We start from the raw sequence: 23,680 nt of genomic DNA, 5'->3' as shown, positions 1-23,680 counted from the left end.
CAGAGTCAATGATCTAGGAATTGGGTGTGGATGCCAAACAAGCCATACCTAAGTGAGCGAAAGTCGTCGTGTTCTACTGTGATTGGATAAACCTCTCATATTCATCACGAGGAACACTCACCATCTCCTTCACGGAACCATCTGTGGATGTAGGAGGTATCTGATCAGATGAATGATTCTCCTGTCTAAAGTTGGAACTGGAGTCACTGGTCACGACATGATTGGCCCAGCTTGAGGGTAGACCATGTAGATCATAACAATAGTTAATGGTATGTCCATCCATACCACAATGAGTGCACTTCCATCCATACCCCTGAATCTCTGCCCCTAGTACGACCACCACCACGATTATAAGTAGGCCCACCATTGCCACTTCGGCCATCCACAAACCATTACTACCACCACGGCCAGACTGAGCTCCACCTCTAGCACCACGACCTCTCGATACAGCAAAGGCAGATCTATCTGAGATATTAGAGTTCTTAGTAGATCCAATAGAAATCCTCCGGCGTTGAGAAAATACCTCTTCTAAGGAGGGGAGAGCTGATCCTCCTAATATCTAAGCCCGTACTGGTTCATATTCAGACTTCAGTCCCACAAAAAATCTAGTCACATCAAGTTGTTCTCTCTGTTGTTGCTAGATCTTGACATCAGAAGTGAGAGGGTGATAGACATTCAACTCATTACGTATGTTTCCCATGCTGGCATAGTACTCCTCAAGACTCTGATTGCCCTGTTGCAGATTAAAGTACTCTTGATACAACTGATATACTCTGGTTGTATTGTCCTAACCCGAATACAATTTCTTCGCATGGTCCCACACATCTTTGGCAGTGTCAAGAAACATGAAGTTTACACTAATCCTGGGTTCCATACTATTCCACAACCATGTGATGATCTGAGCATCTTCTTGCTCCTAGTTTTCATACTCATAAGAGTCAATGGAGGGTTTCTCCTCTCTTATGTGTTTTACCTTCTTCTTTGCCTTCAGGAAGACTTCGACGGATTTAGCCCAAGGCACATAATTCTCTCCATTTAGTTTAATGGAGGTCATCTAAACATTCAGGTAGTCTGTAGGCACCATCACATTAGGTTTACGATCACTGTTATCTCACATTCTGTTATCACCGATTCTGCACACTTGCTGAATTCTATTACCACTGAATTCTGCACACTGCACACAACTAGATCACACTCGTCACACTGATTTCAGCACTTGTTGCTGAAAAGTGTGCTCTTTACACCACAAACCCTACCCCTATGGCTACCTGAAATCTCACCACTGAATGATCACAACTCTTCCTTTGAAATACACAAAAACCAGCATAAACCCTAGCACACTACTGTCTGAAACCCTAGCATATGATCTGAAACACACTTAACACACTTCCTATTTGATCCATAACAGATATCATGCACAGAAATCTCTTACCTTATCACTAAAGGAACAACCACACGAGCAAGAAATCAGTCCACACAAGACAACCACTGCACCACACAAATCGGCCCTCTATTCTTCATCAATTAGGGAAGGGCGACCTTAAAAACCACAGCAACCGACCACACACGACCTGACTGGAGGCATAGAAACCTCCAAGGGAAGAGGGCGATCACTCCTTTTCAGCCCTTTTCCTTATCTCCAGTCGAATGCAGAAAAATCAAGAGAAACCGAAAATAGGGTGCACAGAGAATAGAAATCTAGGCAGACAAAAATCTAGGAAGATTCAAGTAGCTCTGATACCACGTTATGATTCGGCCTGCCTTGGAGTTCTATCTGTCTGAGATCGGTTATGTAGAAAGAGGTAGAAAGGTGGAAGAAAGAGAGAAAGAGAGAAAGGAGAAAATCTGGTTCGAACTGGAAGTCTCAAGTCAATTCTCCCAGTCGGCCAGATAGTACTTTTATTATTAAAAATAATTGAAAAGACATATGTGCCCTTATGTTCTAACACAACATTACAAATCAGCAACATTAATCTAGGTATAAAGACAGAAATACCCCTACGCTAACAAAATTTTTTTTCAGGTGGAGACCACAGGGAATTAATCATTTCCTTTCTTGAAGGGCTTTTTGCCACTGGACCCCAATTCCTCCAAATATCACCAAAGGAGAAAAGAGGGAAGATGTCTAGTTGGATTGACTTCTTTTCCCACATTCATCCAAAAGGAAGCAGGAACCCTTGCTTATTCCCACACCACAATGAGATATTATTTTAGTGCATCATGTTAAGGGAACACCCTAGCATACCTTGTCTATTTCTACCACACTTGCGTTAAGGTGAAGCATGTTTTGACAAGGACTCTTGTTTAATGCATTAACAGTATGGACTAAGTTTAACACAAAATGTTATTGTTTACTTCTTTTAATTGATATGGAGCAATGATATTTTTGTGATAACATCAAAATGTCATTTAGTTTTGAGACTAGGAAATTTACTCTAAGCTGTCTATTAAGTCCTTGCTTGAGCTCAAGTCAAATATGTCATACCTATGAATTACAAATTTCAATCAATGGATTTACATGTCATGGCCACAACACTAACAACAATAGGTTATCTATTTGTATAGACACCCAGTAAATTCCTTTGCAAATGATAAAACTCTTGTTCACTAAATGCATTACAAAACTCTTTATTATTTTCTTGGTTCTTTGAATCAAAAACAATAATAGTAATCAAGGTTTTCAAACCACTGTTGACCTGAACAGTCAGACCATTAGACCCAGTAATCAGTCAAGGTACCGGTTCCATTTTGCCCCCAAACCACTATTTTCCCAAAAACCATTGAATTGATCAACGACAGTGGTCAAACCATTGACCTGGACAATGAATTTCAAGCCAATTTTTTAATTTTTTAAAACTTCACGAACTGATCCGTTCAGACTGGACAGTTGAACCAATGACCTGGAAACTGGGGGCTAAAGCGGTTCCAGTTCCGGGTCAGTTTTTAAAACATTGACAGTAATAATACAGAAAGTATTAAAAAGAAAAAGAAAGTCTATTACCTGGCCAAACTACTATTTTCCAAAAACCATTGAATTGGTCAACAACAATGGTCAAACCATTGACATGGACAACAAAATTTTGACAATTTTTAATTTTTAAAATTTTTGAAAACGTCAATAGCTGATCCATCCAGAATGGATGGTTAAACTGCTGACCTGGAAACTGGTGGCTAAATCGGTTCCGGTTCCAGGTCGGTTTTTAAAACATTGACAGTAATAACAAAGAAAACATTAAAAGAAAAGGAAAGTCTATTACCTGATAGGCAAGAGTATAGGCATTAGCTGTTCTTCGTTTTTCAAGTTCTTCCATTATCAAATCCACACACTCCTCCATCTCTGCTTTGTATGGATCACCAGCTTCCTCCACATAAGCAAGCGGCACTCCATGAGCACTAAAAAATATCATCACCTACAATTGATTTTACCAATAATTAGTTTGTACATAGTATGTAAGACCATATAACTTCTGATGTTTGAATTAATCAAGACGAGAAAATAAATGAACATATAAATACGTAAGCAAATAAAGATAAGTTCCATGGGGAAAAGTAAAAAACATAGAGAACTGGAATTCATTATAAAAAAAGGATATAAGTAGACTATGGGGCTGTTCGGTAACAGCTTAAGTGGTAGAATTGAAAAGCCTATTGCTTTGTCTTTTAGTTGATTACTACATCCTAAAATATTTTATTATTTAATTATTTTATCCACTAAATGGCAAAGCAATAAGTCATTTAGTTCAGCAACTTTAGCTCTTATCAAAGAGCCCATAAGTAGATGGAAGCTTTAAAGAAAATCCACCTATTCAAAATAAATTGCAAAGCATTGCAATATGCAATGGAAAATAACCAAAGCTTTCATGCTTAAAGTTTACAAATAACCTAATCTATATATGAGAGGCACTATAGGAATTTAACATTAACTTCTTAAAGAAATAAGTGTGTTTGCCTTTAATTCTGCCAGTTTTGAGCTTCTCTTTCACTTCTGATCCCAAGACTGAACAAAGGAGAACTGTGTCAACTTGGCAAGCAGCATCGAAATGTCCTGCCAACACTTATAAACATGAATCCTGGATTGGTTTTTTAATTAATCTATCTCCTGAAAATAATTGTTCTTTTATTTGCAACTTATATAAATTATATTAATTTATATTGGAACCTATATAAATTATTAATTGATTACCAAAACCATATGTTAGAGTAAAATGAAAACAAAAAGTGCCTAGAAGAGGTATACAGGCTGGGAGGGATGAGGAAGAAAAAATAAAACATACACTTTTACAACCTCCACCACCAACAAAGGTCCTTATCCCAACAATACACAAATCCAACAACTACCCCTACAAAAGCAAAAAATGAACAAACCTGTTCTGCCCAGAGCAAGCCCATATGAAAAGACCTAACTATTAATAATTCGGCCTGCCTTTGAGTTCTGTTAGCCTGATAACAGCCAAGAAGAGAGAAGAAGAAAGAAGAAAGAAATAGAGAGAGAAAAGAGGAGAAAAAAAGTCTAGTTCGAATAAGGGAAAAATCACTTCTCCCATTCGGCCAGACATGTTTTATATTACTAACATAATGGAAAAGACACATGTACCCTTACTTAAGTGAGGGACACTAGTTGTAATATAATATTACAGATCAGCAACCTCAACATCAGTATAAAGACATAAATACCCCTACACTAACACTCCCCCTCAAGCTAGTGAGTATATATCATATAATCCCAGCTTGTTACATATGTAGCCCACTCTTCCCCGACTCAACCCCTTTGTAAATAACTCTGCCCACTGGTTCCCTGTGTTAACATATGCAGTGTCTATCACTCCATTCAACACCTTCTCTCTCACAAAGTGACAGTCAACCTCTATGTGCTTGGTTCTTTCATGAAACACCGGATTAGAAGAAATATGGACTGCAGCCTAATTGTCACAATAGAGCTTCATTGGAATGTTAATATTGTATCCTATCTCTTGTAGAAGGTACCTTAGCAACACTAATTCACAAGCAGTATGTACCATAGCTCTATATTCTGCCTCTGCACTGCTTCTCACCACGACTGTCTGCTTCTTACTTTTCCATGTCACCAGATTACCCCCAAGAAAAGTGCAATAGCCTGTGGTAGACCTCTATCAGACATAGAACCGGCCGAGTCAGCATCAGTATACCCTTCTATTTCAAGTTTTCCACCACTTTTGTATATCAAACCACGACCAGGGGCCCCTTTTAAATACCTCACAATTCTTAGAACTGCATCCCAATGAGGAACCAGAGGTTTCTGCATGAATAGTCTTACCACACTAACCGCAAATGAAATATTTGGCCGAGTAATGGTTAGGTAGTTCAGTTTACCTACAAGTCACCGGTATCTGCCAGGGTCTTCAAACACTTCACCCATATCACTACTCAGCCTAGTGTTTGTTTCCATAGGTGTTTTAGTTGGTTTAGCACCTAACAAACCTGTTTCCTCCAGCAAATCAAGCGCATATTTCCTCTGACACAAATTAATACTATGCTTAGATCTTGCTACTTCTATCCCCAAGAAAATTTTCAATTTACCAAGGTCCTTTGTTTGAAAATGTTCTTGTAGAAAATTCTTCAACCTGTCAATGCCCATTTTATCATTCCCGGTAATAACAATATCTACATACACCACCAATAGGATTTTTCCTGCCTGAGAGTCATGACTGAAGACGGAATAATCAACTTGGCACTGTTTCATACCAAACTTCTTTACCACCTCACTGAACCTACCAAACCATGCAAAAAAGCATTCTTGATATCAAGCTGATAGAGGGATCATGTTGTTCCCAAAAGATGATGATTCTTTCTCTCAGCCACCCCATTTTGTTGTGGGGTGTAGGTACATGAGGTATGATGTAAAATGCCATGTTGGTCCAAGTATTCTTGAAATGATGAAGATAAATATTCACGGCCATTATCAGAACGAAAAATTTTAATGTGAACAGCAAATTGATTGTGAATCTCAACATAAAAAATTTGGAAGATGGTAAACAATTCACTTCTTTCTTTCATTAAATAGAGCCATGTCATCCTTGAAAAATCATCAACAAAAATGACAAAATATCTATATCCATTGTATGACATCACTTTATAAGGACCCCAAACATCTGAATGAACCAAAGAAAAAGGACTCGATACACGGTTATCAACCCTAGGACTAAAGGGAACACGATGATGTTTCTCCAACTGACACGACTCACAATCTAAAACAGAAAGTTGACTCAACGAAGGAACCAAAGATTTCAAAACTTTCAGCAAAGGATAACCAAATCGATAGTGCCACTGGAAAGGAGAGAGATATGACTGGAGAGCTGTTGATGTTCTTTCACCACCGTCAAGATAATACAATCCACCGGCTTCATGCCCTCCACCAATCTTCATCCCCGTCTTGATATCCTAAAAAACACACATAGAAGGGTAAAAAGTAATATAGCAATTGAGTGACTTGGTCAACTTACTATCAGACATAAGATTAAACGGAAATTTAGGGACATACAAAACTGAGGATAAAGATAAGGGGTCAAGTTAACATTGCCAACACCACAAATCGAGGATGGGAAACCATTAGCGAGGGTAACAGATTGTGATGTTGAGCAATGAAAAAGGGAAGAAAACACACCTGGAGTTGCAGTCATGTGATCAGAGGCTCCAGAGTCAATAATCCAGGGATTGGGTGTGGATGCCAAACAAGCTATACCTGAGTGTGCGAAAGTAGTCGTGTTCTGCTGAGATGTGGATTGGACAAACCTCTCATACTCATCACGGGGAACACTCACCATCTCCTTCCCGGGAACATCTGTGGATGTAGGAGGCATCTGATCAGCTAAACGATTCTCCTGTCTGAAACTGGTGTCACTAGTCAAGGCATGATTGGCCCAAGTTGAGGGTGGACCATGCAAATCATAGCAATAATTAATGATATGTCCATCCATACCACAATGAGTATATCTCCTCGGACCCAAGCCACGTCCTCTGCCACGGGCTCCCCCTGAATCTCTACCTCCTGTACGACCACCACCACGGTTATATGTAGGTCCACCACCACCACTCCGGCCATATACCAGACCACTGCTACCACCACAGCCAGACTGAGCTCCTTGAGCTCCACCTCTAACACCACGGCCCCTTGACACTACAAAGGCTGATCTATCAGAGACATTAGAGTTCTCAGTAGATCCAATGGAAGTCCTCCGAATTCGAGCAAACACCTCTTCTAAGGAAGGGAGAGCTGACCCTCCTAGTATCTGATCCCGCACTGGTTCATACTCAGATTTCAGACCCACCAAAAATCGAGTCACATCAAGTTGTTCTCTCTGTTGTTGCTGAATTTTGACATCAGAAGTGAGGGGGTGATAAACATTCAACTCATTACGAATGTTTCTCATGCTAGCATAGTACTCAAGATTCAAATTGCCCTGTTGCAGATTAAAGTATTCTTGATACAGCTGATATACTCTGGTTGTATTGTCTTGACCAGAATACAACTTCTTAGCATGGTCCCACACATCTTTGGCAGTGTCAAGAAACATGAAATTTACACTAATCTTGGGTTCCATACTGTTCCATAACCACGTGATAATTTGTGCATCCTCTTGTTCCTAGTCTTCATACTCATGAGAATCAGTGGAGGGTTTCTCCTCCCTTATGTGTTTCACCTTCTTCTTTGCCTTTAGAAAAACTTCTACAGATTTAGCCCAAGGTACATAATTCTCTCCATTCAGTTTAGTGGAGGTCATTTGAACATTCAAGTAGTCAGTAGGTATCATCACATTAGATTTGCTATCACTGTTATCTCCCATTGCTGAATTATGTTATTACTGAATTCGGCACACTGCACACTACTTGATCACACTGGTTTCAGCACTTGTTACTGCTGAAAGTTGCACTCTTTACACCACATACCCTACCCTACGACTACCTGAAATCTCACCACTATATGAGAACCACTCCCCCTTCGAATCACACAAAAAGCAGCATAAATTCTAGAACACTACAGTCTGAAATCCCATCATACAATCTGAATCATACTTCCTATTTGATTCATAACAAAAATATGCATAGAAATCTCTTACCTCATCACCTGAAAAACAAACCACACAAGAAAATCAGTCCACACAAAACACCCACTGCACCACACGAATCAGCCCTCTTCTCTTCATTGTGCTTTTGGTACTTTGGAGTTTGTGTTCTCTACAACACATTGGCACGTGTGCAGAACTGAAAAGTGTTCCAGTTCTTCCAGGGTTCAGATGATCTTCGTCAAGGAACAGGACTTTTCAACCTGAACACTCCGCTCTGAAACAAACCAATCCCCACATGCATGAAAAAACCCATACAATGGAATATGATATCCACTGTTGTTGATCCAGCACCAACTTATACCTGCTTCAGAATTTATTTCCATGTTTAGCCACGAATTCATATCTTCCTTTCTTCTTAAATTTATTGTTGTGGGCATTATGGTGAGAAAATTTCACACAATATTTCAAGCAAATACACAATTATATCCAGGGTTTTCCAATAATTATCGACTATTTATTGGTTAAGAATACGTTTTCAGTCTTAACAGGAACTCAGAGAGAGAGAGAGAGAGAGAGAGAGAAAGAGAGAGAGAATATGAATCTTGTTTCAGATCACAACCTCTGAGATCACCATTGTGAATTGAACGAACCATATGTTCTTAAAGTCTGCAATAGAAAAGACTAGTTTTGGAGCAGAAAGTTCCACTTTAATACATTAGATTGCATTTTTGTGCAGTTAATTTCTGGAATACTGAGCAATATGGATGCTCAATTTGTAGCTTCTGCTTCTAACCCCCTTTGGTTGTGTCTTCAACACAGGTTGATAATAGATACAACCATGCTGCAACTGAGCTGGACCATCAGATACATATGCTCATTTTGTTCTTCAAACAATCTCTTTTCTATATAGCAATCAAAGGGAGAAAATTGCCAATCAAATCCTTGCAACTGGAGAACACATCAGTAGTGGATGCATCGGAGAGGAGAAGTCATTTGAATCATCTTAAATCCAAAAGCAATGCGCTCTGCGCTAAGAAGAAAAGATCATCAGTCACGGAGACCACAAAAAGGCTTGCTGGAAAGATCTGTCTCAGTTTTACGGGCATGGATGTTTCAAAACTTCCTCCATCGGTGAGTTCCCTCACACGGAACTCATGATCTGTCTACGGCAAGAACCAGTGAGTATGAGAGGGACGGGAAGTACCTCCGGTGTGTCCTCCGGAAGGTCGTCAGCGTTGGATTTCTCTCCATGCTCAGATGGAGGAGGAGGAGGAGGTGCAGGGGTCAGGGTTACACAGGGCAGGTCGAGAATCTGAGAAAGTTTGAGCGGGAATGGGGATAAATTTTCGTTTTGGGTGAAATTAGGAGCTAACGGGATGATCTAACTACCATCCCATTAGCTTTGCACGTGCTGAGGGAGGAATGCGTGTGAGAGGACACTTGGCGGGATTCCATTGTGTGGGGCGTTTTGGGGGCAAGGCCGTGGGGCGCAGATTTGAACTCGTTTTTCTCTCTCCCTCCCACCTGAATAAAAGAATTCAGTTCCCTTCCCCCAATGGTATTTTTCAACCAAATCCTTCTTCCATTGCCTCATACCTGGCTCCTCTACCTTCTTTCACAACTAAAAGGCTTTAGCCCTCAAGTATCACTACTAAAGTCTCTTTCTTTGTGTAGGTGGCCGCTAAAGTCTAACACCAAGTCAACACATGCGATTTGATTCAAAGGAAAAGAAGAGGGCAGCTAATAACTTAGTATTAATTGATGAATTTAACAAAGGATGAGAGGGAGAGGAGCTGTGTTTTCATCGGGTGCCATTGTCTGAGATGGTGAGAGGGTGAGAGGGTGAAGCAAAGAGAAGGTTGCTGAGAGGGTGAGAGGGAGAGGAACTGTGTTTTCATCTGGTGCCATTGTCTGAGATGGTGAGAGGGTGAGAGGGTGAGAGAGTGAGAGGGTGAAGCAAAGAGAAGGTTGCTGAGAGGGTGAGAGGGGGAGATGGGGAGGAGCTGAGATGGGAGAATTTGTGGAGGTAGGCCGTTGGAAAAAAGTTTTGAAGATTGAATCTAAGGAACTCCTATTTGAGGAACAGAGATTAAATGGTCAGCTGAGCTTGAAGATCAGGGAAGCAAAGAGAGGGATGGTGCTGTTAGAAGGACTGGGGGTAATTGAAGGGCTCAAGGAGTTTGTGGAAGGTGCAAGTAACAAAGGCAGGCAAAATAGTTGGAAAGAGCTTTTCTCAGAATCTGGAAGAAGGGTTGTTGTAGAGTGTAATAGAAACCTTAAAGGTTATTTTATCTCCTTGACAGAATTTTTTGGCAAGGGTAGAAAGCAGATGATCTGCTTTCCAGAAGGAAGGAAGAGTCAGGACTGGAAGGCAGTTCTTGGTGCCTTATTTGAACTGCTGAAACACATGAGTGTAAAAAGAGAAGCAATAGTATAAAGGAAGATAAGCAGGTCTAGTAGTATGGCGAACAAGACTAAGCAAGAGACTCCTTTAGTGTTAGCTGGGGTAGGTAATTACAAAATGGGAGTAAACATACAGAGAGGGGATTGGGAAAGTAAATTGATAGTCAAAGCTTCAGCTCCCATTCTTGACTGGAGGAAAGTTGCAGATCTGTTGACAGCAAGGTTAAAGTTGAAGAGCACATTTATTTTAACATCCTTTGAGAAGAACAAGGCTTTGCTGGATTTGCTTGAAAACAGAGTAGAAGTTGAGGCTTTAAACATCCAAGCTAAGCTTGGAAATTTCACAGTATCAAGATGGTGTCCGGGATCAAACTCAAAGATTTCTTTGTTGAAGATGGAGTGGTGGTGCGTCTGTTAGGTCTTCCCTTTCATTTGTGGAAGAAAGAAACTGCTGAAGCCATTGCTTTGATGTGTGGAGGAGCACTAGGAGGGGCCTTTTGGGGAGACCTTCGTTCAGCTTCCATTTTATTGAATGGAGTAAAACCTGAGGAGATACCTCGGAAGATAGAGGTGCTAGTCGAAAGGCAGTGCTACTCAGTATGGCTGGCTTCATCCTCTGAATCGATGCTCTGGAAAGAGGCTCGTATGAGGGAGATGAGAAGGTTGAATAAGAAGAGCTGTGTGGCAAGAAAGGGTTGGAGGATTCAAACAAGAAAAGCACTTTCACTAAAATGGAAAAACATTTGCTGGAGAAACAAAAGGGTAGTGGGCAGGGGGTGGGATTTTTGCGTGTGGAAGAAGTGAGCAGTCTGGAGGGTGGCAGGTCCTTTGCACAGGTTGTAACTGGCGCCAAGGCTGTTCTGAACAGGGAAAAGGGGTTGGGCCAAGGAAGATTTGAACTTAAACCGGGGTCGAGGCTGGACGTGCGTCACCTTCTTAAAAGTCATGTGAGCTCACGGGTGCTTACAAATGGGCCAAAGCAAAGGCCCATGTGGGCTGCTAATGGTATTCTTGAAGGCCCAAACAGGCCAGCGGGCCCGACCCAGATTGTTTATAAGGAGCGTGAGCCACTAAAGAAACACGTGACTGGGGTTTCGACTATGATAGACATCGGTTTTGGTCTATCATCGTCCCCAGCTACGAGCCAAAAGGGGGAATGCGCGCAGCGTCGGAAACCAAGAAGGAAGAGGGTGTTACAGTGGGTCTTCCGACGCAACTTGAAGGAGCTTAGCCCCGTGCGAGGCTTCTCAGAGAGGCCAGAGGTAAGTTTCACTAGGGGAAGAACTGAAGAGAAGAAAGAGAAGTTTGAAGGGTGGTTGCAGTGTGGTGAAGACGATGGTGAACCGGAGGACCTTTCTGTCGACGGCTCTAGCGTGGGCAGTGTAAACGATGAAGGCAGTTGTGCTAGAGGTGATATCGAAGGGTGGAATATTGCAAGATTATTCCAGGGTGAAGACTGCAATTGGATTATCTCATTCCCAAGATCATAGAGTGCGCAAGGTTTATCAGAAGGGGAAAACCAGGAGAACCGGAAGCAGAGCAGGATTATGCTATCTAGGGGTGACCCAAGGGTAGAGTGGAAAGATCACCAGGTTGACCAAAGGACAGAAGTACTTCCGAACCAACTCAAGAAGATAATTGTTTACCAACCTTCGGAACAAGAGAAGGAGGCCGGGAGCAGTCCTATTCTAGCTTGTCCTTCAGTCCCAGGTAACCATGTGATTTCGGTTTGTGCTACTAATGTGTCTCTTGTGCCTTTGGTTCCAGATTTCGTTCCTGTACCATGTCCTGTAGCCCATGAATATGCAGTCGAGCTAGTAGGCGGGCTCTCTAAGGGGGAGAAGAGAAGGAAGGATTGTGGGAAGGTGCGGGAAGAAAGGTATAGAAGTGGACAAGTGTGGGAAATCATTGAAAGAGTGTTTAAGGTTGTGGAAGGGCAACTAATATGGAGGAGGGAAGGGGAGGAAGGAAGAGAGGAGGGACAGGAATGAGGGTAGAGATGGAGAGGTTTACAGGGAAAAAGCAAGAAAGGAGGGAGGTAACAGTAAGGGGAGGAAGGTTGGAGAGGAAAGAACTGAGGTGGGAATAGAGAGGGGAGGAAGGAAAGGCAGGTGGACAGAGATGAAGGGGATTCTGTAGGAAGGGTAGGGGTGGTGGAATTAGTGAGAGAAGACACGATAGCAGAATTTGTAGGGAAATTGGGCTGTAGGCTGGAGGATTTGAATGAGTTGAAAGAAAGTTTACAGAAGAGGAAGATGCAAATCATAACAAAGAAGAGGAGGTTGAGTGAAGTAGAAAGACTAAAGAGAGATGTAGAAGAAGAGGAGGTAGCAAAGGGTTTGTAAAAGAAGCGGAATGAAGATTCTTAGTTGGAATGTGAGGGGAATTGGGAGTGCGAAGAAGAGAGCAACAATAAAAGAGGTAATAAGACGGTATGACACAGACATTGTGCTGTTGCAAGAGTCTAAGAGAATGGAGTTTAGTGACAAATGGGCAAGGAGTGTATGGAAAGCCAGGGGGATTAGCTGGGTGGCGGCTCCATCGTGGGGTGCTTTCGGGGGGATTGTAACAATGTGGAAGATGGATGTGGTTGAAGGGATGGAGGAGTTGATCGGAATGTACTCGGTTTCCATGAAGTTTAAGCAGCAAGAGGATGATTATATGTGGGTGCTCACAAATGTTTACGGACCGAATGATTACAGAGAGAGAAAGAAGCTGTGAGAGGAACTGGCTGATGTTAGAGGGTTGTGGCATGGGCCTTGGTGCATGGGTGGGGACTTCAATGTGATAAGGTTCTCGGAAGAGTCCAATAAGATTAACTAGAGGGTGACAAAAAGCATGAGGAAGTTTAACAGTTTTGTGGATGCCTTTGAGCTTAAAGAGATTCCCCTAGCGCATAAGGCATTTACATGGTCAAATCTCCAATCTAGACCCATTTGCTCCAAGCTGGATAGATTCCTGTTCTCTTTGGATTAGGAAGAACATTGGGGAACCTTGAATGCTAGAGCTCTCCCAAGGGTGACCTTGGATCACTGACCCATAGTGTTATGCAAGGAGGAAAGAAGGTGTGGAGGTCCTACCCCCTTTAGATTTGAAAATATGTGGTTACTGCATCCAAGGTTTACTAATAAAGTGAGGGAGTGGTGGCATGAGTGTAACCCGTCGGTAGAGTGGGAGGGGATAAAATTCCATAAGAAACTACAATTCTTGAAAGCAAGAATTAAGGAGTGGAACTTGATGGAGTTCGGGAGGACAGAAGAAAGAAAGGGAGACTAGATGAAGAAGATAGAAAGCCATGACTTTAAAGAGGAAAGGGGAGAATTTGGAGAGGAAGACAATGACCTCAGGAGAGAACTGAGAAGACAGTTAGAGGACTGCCTGCACAAGGAGGAAATTAGCTGGAGGCAAAAATCTCGGTGTAAATGGCTGCAAGAGGGAGATACAAACACTAGGTATTTCCACTCTCTAGAAGATGGCAGGAGAAGGAAGAACTTTATCTCCAAATTGGTAGTAGATGGAGTTGAGTTAGTACAGCAAGAGGAGATTGTCAGGGCCTGTGTGGAGCATTTCAAATCTATTCTAAGAAGGCCTGTGAGTAGAAGGGTGTGGGTAAAAGGTTTGGATTGGCCAAATGTAGGGGTGGAGAACAGGAGAAGGATGGAAAGAAGCTTTAATATAGAAGAGATCAAGGAGGTTGTGTTTTCAATGGATAAAACAAAAGCTTCAGGGCCGGATGGGTTTACAATGGCTTTTTATCAGAATTGTTGGGATATTTTGAAAGATGATCTCTTGCGGGTGTTTGAGGAGTTTTTCATGAGAGGAATTGTCAATTCGGGTGTGAACTCTACATTTATAGCCTTAATTCCCAAAAAGAAAGATGCATCCCACCCGAAGGATTTTAGGCTAATAAGCTTGGTGAATAGCTTGTACAAGATCATTGCAAAAGTGTTGTCTTTGAGGCTGAAGAAGGTAATAACGGATATCATTGAACACTATCAAGGAGCTTTTGTGAGTGGAAGACAAATTACAGACCAGATTTTAACTGCTAATGAGAGTGTGGAGAACTTTAAGAGGGATAAAAAGAAGGGAGTGGTCTGTAAGCTGGACTTGGAAAAGGTTTATGACTTAGTGGACTTGGAGATCTTGAGAAAAGTTTTAACCAAATTCGGGTTTGGGGCAAGATGGTGTAAGTGGATCATGGGTTGTGTCCGGAATTGTCATTATTCAGTGCTAGTGAATGGGACAGTGGTAGATTTCTTTCCAGCCAGTAGGGGTATAAGACAAGGAGACCCCCTTTCTCCTTTCTTGTTCATTTTAATTGCGGAGGTTTTGGGGAAAATGATTCACAAAGCAGATTCTAGGCGCTCATTAGAGGCTAGAGGGTTGGGAGGATGGAAATCCCTCTCACAAATTTACAGTTTGCTGATGACACGATTCTGTTTTGTGAAGGTGGTAATGTGAGGTTTATCAGGAATTTAAAGTCGGTGATACAACTGTTTGAGCAACTGTCCAATTTGAAGGTTAACCTTGGGAAAAGTTGTGCAGTGGGGGTGAATTTGGAGGAGGGAGAGATCAGGGAGAGTGCTGAAGTGCTGGGGTGTGAAGTCACGGGGTGGCCTCTGAACTATTTAGGATTACCATTAGGTGATGATCCCAAGAGACAGCTTCAGGAACCTGGTGATGGAAAGGTTTGAAAAAAGATTGGTATCCTGGAAAAAGAACTACCCCTCTCTTGGTGGGAGAATTACATTAATTAAGGCCACGCTTGCTAACTTACCCATCTTTTTCATGTCGGTATTTAAAATCCCAGTGAATATTGCTAACAGATTAGAGAAGTTAATGAGAGATTTCCTGTGGGAGCCGGGAGAAGAGAAGAGGGATCATAGAGTTTGCTGGGAAATAGTGTGCAGGAGTAAGTCGTGTGGTGGTTTGGGGCTTGGGAGTATTAGAAGAAGAAATATGACTCTGTTGGGGAAGTGGTTGTGAAGGTTTCCAATGGAGAAGGAGAAGCTATGGGCTAGAATAGTGGCAAGTATTCATGGGCTGGAGCACAACGGATGGGATGCTGGAATCAAAGCTAGGATCACAAGCAATTCTCCTTGGAAGGCCATTCATGACCTGCTACTAGTTTTCATTCCTAATATCAGGTATGACTTGAATTCCCGTAACTCCATAAAATTTTGGGAACAAACCTAGGTGGGGAGTGCCCCTCTAAAGGATCAGTTTCCGTCTTTGTACGCTCTTTCTGATTTGAAAAATGAGCCGATCTCATCTTTCACCACCTTGTCATCTTCCAATTCTGGGATTGGGTGGAACTTGGGTCTAAGAAGGGATTCAGACTTCGACTGTATTTCGAGCCTTCTTGCACTTCTTGATAACGTTGTCTTAGACCCCACTAGGTCGGATTCTAGAATTTGGACACCTAACCCCAATTGAATTTTCTCTTGTGCTTCGTTCTTCAAAGTCTTAAGTTAGTCCACCAGTCCTACCCTGTCCCCTTTTCCTGTTGGTGAGGTTTGGTGCAGAGCTATACCTCCTAGGGTTGGTAGTTTTTGTTGGGAAGCCTATCTGGAAAGAATCAACATTGGTGATCTACTCCAAAAGAAGAAACCCAATACTTGCTTGTCACCTTAGTGGTGTGTTCTGTGTAAAGCAGATGGGGAGACTGGTTTTGACCTAATGGTGTCGTGCCACTTCGCGAGGTCATTGTGGGATTGGGCTTTCTCCTTATTTGGATGCAGCTGGAATCCCCCATCAGACATGCAGTGCCTTTTCGCCCCCTCCTTCTTCAGGTGGCGGTTAAAAAGGGGAAGGACAATGTGGAGAGGACTAAGGGCTGCAGTATGTTGGACACTGTGGGAAGAAAGGAACTCCAAGATATGCTTAGAAACTCAGAGAGGGACAGCAGATTTGAGGGCTATCATACAGTTTAGGTCGGTACAGTGGCTGAAATCTCTGGAAATATTCACAGATTACACTGTGGATGACATGTTGAGGAAGTGGGGTGAAATTGCAAGTTGCACGCAGACCAAGTGGATTCTTGAAATTAAACTTTGATGGATGCAATAGGGGAAACCCGGGACAATCAGGGATCGGGGGTGTTTTTAGAGATGAAAATGGGGTCATCTCTGCTATGTTCTCAGGCCCAATTGGAGTGGGTGACTCCCTTAGAGCTGAGATATGTGCAGTCATGGAAGGAGCCCGGAAAGCTAAGGAATTGAACATCAAGAAACTTATAATTGAAGGGGATTCAGAGGTGGTGATAGGGTGGCTGACCAAAGAACAAAATGATCTTTGGAAGTATAATAATGAGAAGAGGAAATTCAAATGGCTTGTGCGGGAGATGGAAGTTAAGATATGTTGGATTAAGAGATCAGCTAATTCCCTAGCTGACGGTTTAGCAAAACAAGGGGCAGAAATGGATTCCTTGTTTTGGGCGAAGTTGTAATGTTAGTGTCCTTGTATCTTTGTATTTTCTTCTTTCCTTTCTTGAAGTTCTTTGTGACTCTTGGAAGATAAGTGTGTTTGTCTTCCACTTGTAAATTTTCTACTGATGAATTAATGAAAGTGTTATTGATCAAAAAAAAAAAAAAAAGATAAGTGTGTTTGTCTCTTATGCTTGAAAAATGCAGAGTCTTTGAGCCACCTGCTCATTAATTGTATGACAGCCCATGACAGCCTGTAAGCTTTGATAGTTATTTCTTGACCTGTTATATGCCTGCAATGCAGAGTCTTTGAGCCACCTGCTCATTAATTGTATGACAGCCCATGACAGCCTGTAAGCTTTGATAGTTATTTCTTGACCTGTTATATGCCTGCAGATTTTGCTGGGTTCCTCCTAAAAATGTTGTTGATTTCATCTCTAAATGGCCTGCTTGCAATCTTGGACCTAGGGGTAAATTATAATATTGGAGAACCATAGTTGATGTAGGACTAGCTCAGTCCTAGTCCTTAGAGAATGTTGAATGGTCTTCTTGATCAGAGTTTTATGGCTGTTGATGGCTGCAATGGCTTCTTGAAGGAATAAGAGAGAAAATAGGGAGAGAAAGCAGAGAGAAAATACCTGGAATCACTCACAGGGTGTCTAGAATCACTCTAGGGCATGGGAATCACTCACCATAGCTAGCATAAGCTGAAGAAAACTCAATATATTTCATTGCATTTTGTGTAAAACGTCTATACATGTTTACAGACTCTAAACTCATAATAATCCAAGGAGTCAAACTGTTAGACTCATAATAGTCTTAGGAATCAAACTATTAGACCCAGTAATCCTAGTAGGACTCAAACTAAGCTGTCATATCATATTTTAATTCAAAGAAGACTCAATAACTCTAATCCTACTTATGCAATGACTGAAATTTTAAACATAAGCAAACTATAACTAGACAAAATAAACCCTATTATTGGACCCCACAGAAATTGCAAAATAAACCCAAAAATACATAAATATATAAAATTTCATAAAATTCCAATTTTGACTCTTCAGCTCCTGCATCAATAGTTCATGCAGATTTGTGGTGCCTTTGGGAGGAACAAATATAAGGATATTTGAAAATAAACCTACTGCTTGGGAAGGAATCAGAGATAGAACCTTGAATCTCCTCAATTTGTGGGTTCTCACGAGTAAGCTTAAAGGAATACCTCATGAATATTTGGACAGGAAATCTCAGCTGTATCCTTCTTTCCTCTAGGTCTGACCCTTTGATTCCACCTCAGATAGCTCCAAGACCAAGTTGAGAATTCCTGCTAAATTTTGATTGCAATTGTAGAATAATCTCTTATTGTAGGAGGATGGCAAGGATTGGTGGTCTCATAACTAATTCTGCAGGAACTATGTTGTGGGCTTACAGTGGACCTATTGGCATTACAGATGTGGCTTAAGCCCAAGTTAGAGCTCTTTTGATGGGGTCAAGGGTGGCTAGGTCTATTCATTCCACTCCTATTGTGGTGAAGGGTGATTCAAGAAATGCTATTGGATGGGCTGATAATCAGGATGCAGGTCCTCGGAAATTGGCCCACCTGCACAATGAAATTCAAGAGTTCTCCGTTCTTTTTTTGCTTTTTCAGATAAGTTCCTAGGGAGCTGAATGCCATGGCTGACTCCTTAGCAAAAACATGGGTGTATAGGTTTCATTTTTTTTTTTTTATGAATGAAGATAATTTTACTAAGCCAGAAAATTAAGGCCTTACAGGACCCATGAAGAGGCACGAGCTGTTACCTCTTCTAACAGAGTATTACATCAGGTTAAAAACAGGAATAAACAGAAATAAAATTACAGTGCAGCCCAAAATAAACGTTCCCTTGAAGCCTCTTGCTTGGCTACCCATCCACTAAGGTTTTTGCTGATCTTCCCACCCAGAGAGAGGTAACAGTCATGCTTCTAGTGAGCCAATTGACTTTCCTCAATAAGTCTCTGTGTTGCCACATGGCTGAAGCTGGATCTGTCAGCCATCCCATAACAATTTTGGAGTCTCCTTCAATTACCAAATTCTGAACTCCTAATTGCTCTGCAATCTGAATACCTTGTACAGCCGCTAAAATCGCAGCTCTATTAGAGTCTCCTATTCCACGGGGTCTGAAAACAAGGCTAAGATGTTGCTGTCCTTATCTCTTAGCACCCCTCCTATCCCTGATGGGCCTGGATTTCCTTGGCTACTACCAACAAAATTCAGCTTTGCCCAACCTTCAGGTGGAGGCACCCACCCTACAGATTCCTTGTCCTTCCTCATATGACTATTAGCCACCACTATCCAGTTTCTCCAAATATCATCAAAAGAAAATGTATGAAAGAAGTCCATAGTTCTTAACCAATGGATGGCCCTAGTCAAGATACAATCCTCTACAGCCAGAGTGCTTCTTTCCTTTTCCTTGAATACCCTTACATTCCTTTCTTCCCAGATTGTCCACAAGGCGGCTGCTCTAATGCATCTCCACACAGTTTTTCCTTTTTTTGTAGGCCACACAAAAAATGAAGGATCGAACAACTGACTTAAGTCTGTAGTCAGATTCCCCCTACACCCAAACAAAGCAAAAATCCAACTCCGAATAGCACTAGAAAAGGAACAAGTGGGAGCAATCCTCACCACTAGCCCTGCAAAGTACACACCAGTTAGGGGACAAACACATGAAAGGCCTTTTCTTCTGCAAGCAGTCCAAGGTATTGATTTTTCTATAAAACACCTCCCCATAAAAAATAATAATTTTAGGTGGAACAGGTCTAGACCATATCTCCTTGGTCGAAAAACCCAACTACCCCGGGGAAGAGCATAGGGTCTTAAAAAAGAAGCACAAGTGAAGTAACCTTTTGGATGAGGGGACCATAATCTCACATCCAAACTAAGAGGGTCCAAAAAGACACTGCCAAGAAGAGACAACAGATCTGAAACACTACTAAGTTCATTACCCCCAATCCTCTCTGAAGACCGAAGTCCCAACTTAAGGATGAGGGTGAGGTAAGAGTTCGGAGAAAATGAGAGAGAGTTTTTTCCTTGTAAAGGGAAAGGTAATAGAGAGACGGGAACCAATCCCTAAGGGCAACGATACCCACCCAAGTGTCTTCCCAAAATAAAACAGAGTTACCAGAGTTGACATCATACCTGACAGAGTTTAGAAATTGAGGGAGGATACTTTGGATTGCTTTCCACAGAGATGCCTACATAGCTTGACGCGATACACCCGCATCCCATCCATTTTCCAGTTTGCCATGTATACTAGCTATCACTTCATGCCACAACCTCTCCCTTTCTCTGAACCACCTCCACAACCATTTTCCTAAGAGAGCTTTATTCTTGAGAGCTAACTTTCCTAATCCTAGTCCACCCTCTTCTTTACTCCTACAAACTATTTCTTAGTTAATTAGATGATCTTTCTTTTCCTCCCCTTGTATAGTGATAGCACTTTACCATTGTTTTTTTACTTTTTTGGGGCTTCTTGGTTTTTGTACATCCCCCCTCTTGATATTTAATGAAAGTTACCTTTTATCAAAATAAAAATAAAAAAAAAATAAGCATACACATAACTCCACAATGATGGGCAATAAAAGCACCTAATCTGTGATAAACATTATTTTATTCTGACACATGCATAAAGATACCAAATGGGGGCCAACCAATACCACATTGGAAATATGTGCCATAAATAGATGCAATGAGTAGGAAGGTCTAAATGTAACAAAAAATGGCATACCTTCTCAGGGTGCTCAAATTTTTCTAACTCTCTTTCAATTAAATTTGCCATGGCCTTTATGTAGCCTTCACGCTGGTACCAGGAAGGTATAACAGTGTGTTGCATGTTAACCAGGTACTCATCCTCCCTAGTGATCAAATAAATGAAATTATCAGACAAAACTGAAGTCAGGGTGCACTAAAAACATCATAATGTGATAGTAGCATGAACTCATTCAATACCGGAATATGCTTTCTAACAGTCGAAGGCTTGAACCACTAGTTGATATTGAGAATTGAGGATAAAGAGGAAGCACAACAAGCTTTGTTATTCCATCTCTTTTTATCTACAAAATATAAGACAAAAATTATAAATTATATTTATACTCCAGCATACTGAAAATTTCTATAGCAACCATTATGTTGTGTTTTCTTTGAAAGAAAATGAGAAACAACAAGTTGAGGGAAAGTTCTTAAGGAATCCTGAAGTTAAATCTTGATCACCAAAATGATCAGGTTCAACATGAAAAAATATTTTTTTTTGGGATAGGAATAAATTTAAAAGCTAGATTTTTCAGGGAAACTAAACCCTATTTGGGATTGCCCCTAGGAAGCATTTATTTGCATTTCAATGATCTTTGGTAATTAAGATACAGAAGTACTTTTGCAGATGCGGAGGACAGCAAAAGATTGTGAGCCAGAAGTACCTATTTGATAGCCTTTGCCTCACAATTAGGTGATTTCTGGCTTTTGGCTTCTATAGACAGAAAAAAACTTAAGCATGTCTTATAATTGTAATGTAAATGTAAAGAGACTGGGCCGAATGGGTCCTAGTATCTTCTCTTGTAATATTTTTTCTATTTTCCTGTTAGCTAATGGGCCTCTCTTAATGGGCCTGTTATTTTTTTTGTTTGATCTCTTTATGTTACTGCCTAGTTGGCCGCCCACTTAAGAGCATACTTGTAATTATTTTAACATTAACTTTTAGTAAAAAGGATTAGAGAAGAAAGGCAAGGATTATTCAAACCTTTCTTCTTCTTCCTCCTCTTTTCTCCATCTTCTTCTCTTGTACTGCTGCTCTTACTTTTCTTCCTCCTTTTTTTCTCTCTAATTTTCAGGTTTACACCTATTTTTGAGGACTGGTTTACATCTTGGTGTTAGAGCAGGTTTCTTTCTTCCTTCTTTTCTTCTTCCTCTTTTCCCATACACCCTTAGATTAAGAGAGTGTATGGAGAGAGATTCTCTATAGCTCATAGGATCTCTGGCCTAGTTGGTAGAGGGTTTGGAGAGTTTAAATCTGGCTGGATATTGCCAAGAAGTAGTGTTGTTCTGTTGCTGCCCAAAACCCTAGCCGACTAGAGATTTTCGAAGGTACAGGTAAAGGTGAAGCTTTGGGTGTGGCACTCTGTGCTTGGAAGGTGTCTTTTGACTCCTAAAGGAGGGTGGTTCAGGTTTGGAAGAGATTGGGAAGCTCTAGTAGGATCGGCTACATCTTCTCTCTTCCTCCCCAATAGTTGGACGGAGTAAAACCATAGTTTTCAAGCATCTGGGTTCTGGTTTGACTTCAAGTAAGTTTATATAGACCAAATTTCTGGTTCTTTGATTTTCATTTGATTAATGGAGCCATACGAATGTGAGTTCAAGCAAGTGTCGGTTTCCGGCCTTGGCTCGGTAGATTCCGTTTTGACTGGTGACCACAATCAAGCTTGATGGGACAAATTATCTTGTTTGGGCATAGTCTATAAGAATTTGTCTGTAGTAGAAGAAAACTCGGGTATTTCACAGGTAGTAAAGTGAAACCCAAAGAGACAGACCCTGAATTTGAGAAATGGATGCAGGAGAACAATACAGTCATTTGATGGTTGGTCAACTCTATGCAACCTCATATAAGTCAACATTATCTTTGGATGTCTTCGGCTAAGGAGATATGGGACAGTGTTACTAAGACCTATTCACAGAAGTTGAATGTAGCCAGAGTTTACAAGTTGAAAAGTGATGTGAAGAACCTAAGACAGGGGGAGAAAAGTGTAGCAATCTACTATTCTATACTGAAATCCTTGTGGTAAGAAATTGATGTTATGGAGACAGTTGTATGGGAGAGTAAGAATGATGCTGAAATGTATAGGAAATTGGTGGAGAGAAATAGGGTGTTTGAATTTCTTACTGGATTCAACCCTGAGTTTGACATCATTAGACAAAATATCCTAGCCAAAGATGAGGTTACTCTTTCCCAGGCATACGCTATGATAAGCAGTGAAGAGAGTAGGCGGAAGGCTCAGTTACAGAGTCCACCTACAAAATACTTTGCGCATGCTGGAATAAAGCCAAAGGGTCCTACTGAGAAAAAGGAGCAGATATGTGAATATTGCAAGAAATCGAGGCATACAAAGGACACTTGCTATAAGCTTCATACTGAGCTTCTTCCTGATAGGTTTAAGAATAACAATAGCTCTAAGAAGGGTAGTCAGGTAGGAAAGCCTAAAGCAGCTAATGTTGCTATAGTACCTGAAGGAGGAAATAAGGAGAGTGAAGAAAAATCAACCATTGAGCAGTTGGCAACAATGAAGGCGGATTTTGAAAAGTATGGGAGGCTGCTAAATCACTTGGAAGCTATTGTTTCTTCATCTCATTCTTCCAACAACACATCATCATCATCTGCATTTGCTCACTCAGGTATTCGTGCTTCTGCAAATCATGCTTCAGTTTCAGGTAATCATAAAATCCATTGGATTATTGATTCCGGTGCATCAGACCATATGACCAGCCTGTCTAATTTCTTCTGCTTATACCACCTTCTCTCTAATAAAGAGAAAATATCCCTTGTTGATGAGTCTCTTGCTCCCATTTCTGGTAAAGGGGATATAAAGACCTCTGACACCCTTTATTTATCCATGAATTGTAGCATAACCTTTTTTCCCACTCATTGTGTTTTTCAGGACCCGCAATCTCAGAGGATGATTAGGAGTGGCCATGAGGAGAACGGAATATACTTGTTGGACACACCGGATAGAGCTTTTGGACCACCTCATGGAGTTGCCTTAGAGTTAGTTTTGTCAGAGTCTGTTAAC

At 41.2% G+C, this 23,680-nt stretch overlaps 1 protein-coding gene across 1 annotated transcript in view; it reads right to left on the bottom strand.

Annotated features, from left to right (window-relative positions):
- FC2 (ferrochelatase 2) overlaps positions 1 to 23,680 on the bottom strand; it is a 129,603-nt gene that overhangs the window by 23,269 nt on the left and 82,654 nt on the right. The window contains exons 5-7 of the mRNA XM_088952771.1: positions 20,856 to 20,959; positions 20,635 to 20,761; positions 3,258 to 3,410 (exon numbers count right to left, since the gene is read on the bottom strand). Coding sequence (XP_088808897.1) covers positions 3,258 to 3,410; positions 20,635 to 20,761; positions 20,856 to 20,959 — 384 coding nt within the window. The remainder of the gene's footprint in view (positions 1 to 3,257; positions 3,411 to 20,634; positions 20,762 to 20,855; positions 20,960 to 23,680) is intronic.

The sequence above is a fragment of the Nelumbo lutea genome, chromosome 7 (assembly GCF_056320005.1).
Source record: "Nelumbo lutea isolate HS-2025 chromosome 7, American lotus-T2T, whole genome shotgun sequence".
Taxonomy (NCBI): domain Eukaryota; kingdom Viridiplantae; phylum Streptophyta; class Magnoliopsida; order Proteales; family Nelumbonaceae; genus Nelumbo; species Nelumbo lutea.
Note: the sequence above shows the minus strand (reverse complement) of the source record. Positions and strands in the feature narration are given on the sequence as shown.